Source organism: Phytophthora parasitica (assembly GCF_000247585.1).
Source record: "Phytophthora parasitica INRA-310 unplaced genomic scaffold supercont2.3, whole genome shotgun sequence".
NCBI classification, from domain to species: Eukaryota; Oomycota; class Peronosporomycetes; order Peronosporales; family Peronosporaceae; genus Phytophthora; species Phytophthora nicotianae.
The window spans coordinates 2,973,177-2,979,218 of NW_008648989.1; the positions used below are offsets into that span (position 1 = coordinate 2,973,177).

At 47.8% G+C, this 6,042-nt stretch overlaps 1 protein-coding gene across 1 annotated transcript; it reads left to right on the top strand.

Moving 5' to 3' along the window:
• Window positions 1–4,262: 4,262 nt before the first annotated feature.
• On the top strand, window positions 4,263–5,875 carry PPTG_02069 (hypothetical protein; the record flags this gene model as incomplete). The annotated part of the gene is made up of 3 exons (XM_008895464.1): window positions 4,263–4,778; window positions 4,907–5,290; window positions 5,348–5,875. 3 exons carry the CDS (start codon window positions 4,263–4,265, stop codon window positions 5,873–5,875), a joined length of 1,428 nt encoding a protein of 475 aa, XP_008893712.1.
• Window positions 5,876–6,042: the final 167 nt, after the last annotated feature.

Sequence of the window (6,042 nt, forward strand, 5' to 3'; positions counted from 1 at the left end):
CAACCTGGGGCCCCTTGGACGATTATCTAGGCACGATAGGTAGATTAGATTATGCAATGACCATTGAACACTTTTGCTCAATCCCCATACCGGTGCGACATTATAAGGGTACACGGACTCACCTTCTGTCAGGAGAGTGATTAGCTCCAACGTCAATCGTCACATTACCTATCAACACATCGTAATCTAGCTGGCCGTGCGTGACTGCTGTATCGATGACACAGGATGCACACAACTTTGGCACGTTATACCAATATGAGCTTCTGATTGGTTGAAACTGAGGTGGTAACAGGGAGTAGTTGCACGATTTGTCTGTATTACGATCGAGTAACGAAAGTTTGTGGCTCAAGTTCTACGAGCATGCATGCTATACTCCAGTTTCTGTCCTCTTATCCAAACGGTCACAAGGTGAGGAGGCAGAGCGACTTGGTTTACTTGATACATTCTCTGTTCGAGAATCAACCGTATCATAGCTGGATGTGGATAGTTCGTAATACGTAAATTCGTAACACTAAACGATACATCAAACGCAAAAATAAACTTTTTGCGACTGTTATCTATTGGATAGTTAGCCTAGTATTGACGAACATACGAAATGCAAATGCATACCATGGTTGCTACCGTGCTTGTCAAAACTAGGCATACGATTCGATCTCGTGCAAATAGTTGATTATTGTATCAATAGGTACACGAATCAGGTGCAGTTGCTGCAGCGAAGCACCTTGTCCTAGGGTCGAGATACACAATGAGATGTGAACGGGTGCATCCCAAGGTTACGGTATTGATCGTCCCAGTTAACAATAACTTTTAAATATGAAAAGCATACATTTTAGTTAATGCGTGCTGACTTATCCGCCTCAATATCCTCTAACATGCATGCCAATTACACTTACAGCTTCTATTGGTCTCTATAATATATAAATTTGAAAGGCGTTGTTCTCTAACTGGAATGATCGAGATCGATCATGGCATCAGCGATGCTACGATCTTTCTACGGTAGATTCTAAGAGGAACGGCTGGTCTCTGTCGTCCAAGCGACAGCCATATGCAGTCTATGATTGCGTGGCACATATAACGCAAACTTTAATACACGCACTACGAACTATCCACATCCAGCTATGATACGGTTGATTCTCGAACAGAGAATGTATCAAGTAAACCAAGTCGCTCTGCCTCCTCACCTTGTGACCGTTTGGATAAGAGGACAGAAACTGGAGTATAGCATGCATGCTCGTAGAACTTGAGCCACAAACTTTCGTTACTCGATCGTAATACAGACAAATCGTGCAACTACTCCCTGTTACCACCTCAGTTTCAACCAATCAGAAGCTCATATTGGTATAACGTGCCATAGTTGTGTGCATCCTGTGCCATCGGATACAGAACATTGGTATTATCATCTGCAATCCTATATATGCATAAGGACTGCTTGCATCTCGCAGAACTTTCGTTTTCGCAAGATGCCTCCACCTAACAAGTGCAAAAAGCTCGCTCGAAGCTTTAAACGAAAGGCTGACGACTCCTTCTACAGGCTCAAGCTAAATCGAAATCTACCGTATCGCCCTCCCAGTACCGAAGATGCTCTGGCCAGTACTGCGACTAACCAGAGAGGTATGGGGTTGTTCGCTTCAACTTAAGCAAGACGCGGAAGAGAACAAGAAATGTACGACGTAGAGCGTCTCGATGTGAAGCGCTGGGTACACAATTTAGAGTTTGCTTTAGTACAGTGGGTCGGCTATCGTGAACTAACCTGGGAACCTGCTAAAATCCTTCCATGGAAGATCAGAGTTGACTTTGAGTTGGAGAACATCGACTCTGTGTGGTGTGCCAACCTACAAGGGGGAGACGCAGGAAGAAGCTATCTACACGCCGCAGCAACGCATAGTAAGTCAGTATCACTAAATAGGTTAAGTTCGCAATTTACAGTATAACGAACTTAACGTGTGCTGACAACAGTACTGCTGATTTTACGGCTATTTCCCTAAAAAAAAAAACCATTTCACTATTACTGAGTTATGGAAATTCCTGGCAGATTCAATATTTTTTCGTAAAACTGATCGGTTTTCCTATAGCCGACACTTGAATGTCGCATTTCAACTGTTTTTTTTTTTTCAATGATCCTCACCGCCATTCAGTCAAATATCAATCATACGAATACCGCAATTATTTTCACATTAAAGTTAACCCTTTCGTGGTCAATGGGGGCATTTGCCCCTCTTTGGAGGGTGTATACTTGAGTGCCACTCGTGTCACCCACGAAAGGGGGCAAAATACCCCTTTCATTATTTTTTATATGTGGACGAAGCAGAATCGCCCTTTCCACTTGAACTACATGGATTTGTAGAAGATTTGTTGTAGTACAATAGTTTGTGAAAGGGGGCAAAATGCCCCCTTTAGTGGGCCTAATGACTTGACCTTCTAAACTATAATATAGCCAGGTCAAAAGTGCCCGTGCACGAAAGGGTTAAAGGGTATGACTATGCATTGAAGCTTAATCTACGTCAACGGTCAGTACCGGATACACTTAACCAAAGCAAGTTAGTAGGGGTGGATTCATCAAAAAATATCGTTGGACTCAATACGTTATCAGCAGTAAAGCTAGTCGGTGTGATGCAAACATCTACCAGCCTTAACATTAACTCAGTTGGAACGTTGAGTTCTCTAAATGTGGTGAGTCAGCTTGATATTGGGACAATATTTCAATCCCAAACTCTCGAGATTAGGGATACAACTCAGAGATTCAACAACGGGTTCGTAAAGATCACTATGGACAGTAACGGTAATACATGCTTAATTCACAGAACAGTATTCTGGTTCCGATTAACAAGAATATGAATCGTTAGTGCCCCTTGTTCTATTATTGGTCTCGATAGCATGGCTGCTACGACCTTATCAGGCACACTCACGACACTATGCCAACCGAACATAATAGCAGTAGGAACTCCTCCGTCACTGAGCACTACCAGCGATGTAACTATCTGTGTCCACTGTCGGCGGCACTTTAACTACCGCCGCTCAGCCGAACATTACTTCGATAGGTGTACTCCAGTATCTCTCTTTTCCTGGTTCCACGAATGCACACACTACCTCCACCATTTCTTGTACGCTAACTACCTCAGCTCAGCCAAACATAACCACTGTCGGAACACTTGTCTCGTTAGCTGTGACGAACGGTATCGCGGCTGGTACTATATCAGCGTCGGCAATAGTAGGTGTATTGATAACATTGAATCAACGAATATTAAGACGCTTGGTACTTTAACGTCGGTAAGCGTTATAAGAGTTATCACGACTGCCAGTTCATTGACCGCTGACAAGTTGTATGGTATTTTAACAACTGGTGGCATCGGCATAGGTGTTAGCAACATATCTGCACCACTTGATATTAACACTTCTTCACTTGTTCAAAAGTTGCATTGAAAGTGACAATGATACAACTGTTTCTAATCCCTTCGACTATGATGGTTTACTCATTAGCACTAGCCAGCCGCACGTGAAGTTATCCTCTAACGTTAATATGAAACGGGACCATATTCCGTCTATCAAGTTTGTCTCTCCAGCAAATCACTGGAACATTGATGACCTCGTCTCAACCTCATGTCACTTCGCTTCGTTACGGTTGGACTACTAAGATCGGCTTGGTCGTGCTCCTGACTCCATTTATAGTGTTTTCGTGTTATACACAATTGGATATGGTATATACATGTTATCTAATAGTACTAGTGAGTTAGCGGTCAGTATTAGGGATGATATTTATCTGCTTAATACTACATCAAGCGGAATTGCACTTGGGGTATCCGGCGAATTAATCTTTCATGATGGAATCATCATTGGGCTAGATGCGTTAACGACTAGCAGTGTTAGTGCAGCAAATTTTGGTAACAACACTTCATCAAGTGCCACGGTCTACAGCTAGATGGATGATTCGCTATCCTCGCGGATTACATCCAGAAGGTCTGCTCACTACAGGGTCAACGGACTACATCCTACAAGCAAGGGCAAGAGGAGCAGACGTCGGCGTTCCATGTCTAAGAGCGGGACTGGGGTGAAGGGAATGTGGAGGTACTTCGTCGAATACCACCACCTGAGAAGAGATTTGTGAACACGACCCCGACACTAAGGAGGTGGACCTCGATAGTGTGGTGGAGAAGAATGGTATCTTGTCGCTGGATTATGGTGGGAATGAAAACGCAGAGAGAGTAATTCGAAGTTCCTTGGCAACGGAACGCCAAGGCGAGGGAAAAGGTTAGCGAGAGCGAGCCATGAGCTCTCGGGGGTGGTCCGGAGAGGGACTAGGTGAGGAAGCGAGTGAGGGGTTCGGTAAATGGGCTCCCCCGCTTGAGACGGAAACGCCACCTCCTGCTGAGATCCGCGAAGATGAAAACAAAGAGCACGCAGGAGGGTCCGTCGGGAGTGACGTGCGCAATAGGACTCCGACTGGGGGCGGTTCGAACGTTGGCTCGGAACGCGGAACACCAAGGAGAACTGAAACCCAGACCGAGAGTCGCGAGACTCGAAGGGACAAAGAGGGGACGCTCGGATCTGAACCTCTGTCTCCAAGAGCGAGAAGGATGGCCCAGTCGGTGTTGGACACGCCCCAGGGACGAGAGATGTTCGACCAGCTCCTCGCGCGGATGGTACGACAACCAGCGCCGGGCGAAGAGCCGCCTCCGGCGAGGACGACGGATGGTGAGATCGCGGAAGCCGCGATGTCGACTCCGAGAGCGCTGCAAGGAGACGCGTTCTCCTTCGATGCGTCGAGGCCGTCGTTACCACTTGTGAGTGAGACGCGAGGCGAGACACTGACAGTCACGTCAGCCAGTGCTGCATTCGACGCTAGAGGGGCGACGAGGCACCCATCTCCGCGTGTAGTTCAACGCCATAGTGTAGCTGGATGTTGTTTTAGGAAAGTGGCATGCCTAGAAGGCAAGGAATGCTGCCAGCGTGGTCGGCAGCTCCCGCAACTGAGCCGTCTGCGAGCATGGGAGGCCTTGGAATTGGTAGGAGCTTCAGTGGTCAAGGACGAAGTTACCAAACGCCTTCGGCGCACCCTCAAGGGCCTGTAGTGAATCGGACGCACGACCACGGTGGTAATTATGCGCCGATAGTGGGCATCCCAACTGAGTTGCGGAACGCGGTGAAAGGGATCGTTCCATTTTATTCCAACACCGCTACGAGTGAAAGGCGGCGGCATTTTGGTGTTTCTCCGAAAAGCGCACGCTATGGACGTCCAGATGAGGTTGACGGCGTTCTAGCAGTGCCTAAAGGGCAAGATAGGTCAAGTGTGGTGGTACAACGCCAGGATCGATAGATTTAAGGCTCGGACGGTAACCGATTTATCTGCCAGACTCCTGCACAGCTGTGGAGCCGACTCAAGGCTGCCAAAAGGAAGCGTGGCAAGTCTGTCGAGGAGTGGGGCGACCGGATTTCGACTATGTGTGAAGCCTTGAACTACCACGAACCTCGTATGAGGTACGAGTTCTTCTTGGATGGCCTGTGGAATAAGCAGATGAAGGCGGTGTTGAACGCCAGCATGGTCACGTCGATTTCCCGAAGCGTGCGCGCTACTGCTGTACAAGAACTTGCATCTCCCTGTCGAGGAAGAAGACGAGTTCGCTGGCGAGGTGACGGGACAACCGAGGACGAATCGAGCGGTATCGACGGAGTCTCAAGTGCTCCAGGAGCTACGCCAGATGAATCAGCTGATGAGAACGCGACAGTTAGGGCCACGAACGCCAAGAGGGCACGTCAGTGCAGTGGCTCCTCCGACTTCTCCCCGAGCCGGCGTTCCAATTGCGAACGGGAACGCCTCGGGTTCAACACCTGGGTCTCTACGTATCCGCCTTGGATCAGACACGCGTACCACCGAGGGTGAGGTGGTCTGTGGTTGCTTTGGACACATTGGGTGCAGCCGCGAAACTTGCCCAAGAGGACAAGGCCGTTGCAACAGATGCAACGAACTGGGTCACTACTCTAAGGAATGCAACCTGCCGAGGCCTCAATAAATTATCGGAACGGAGAACGCCGAAGAATGGAGTGTTT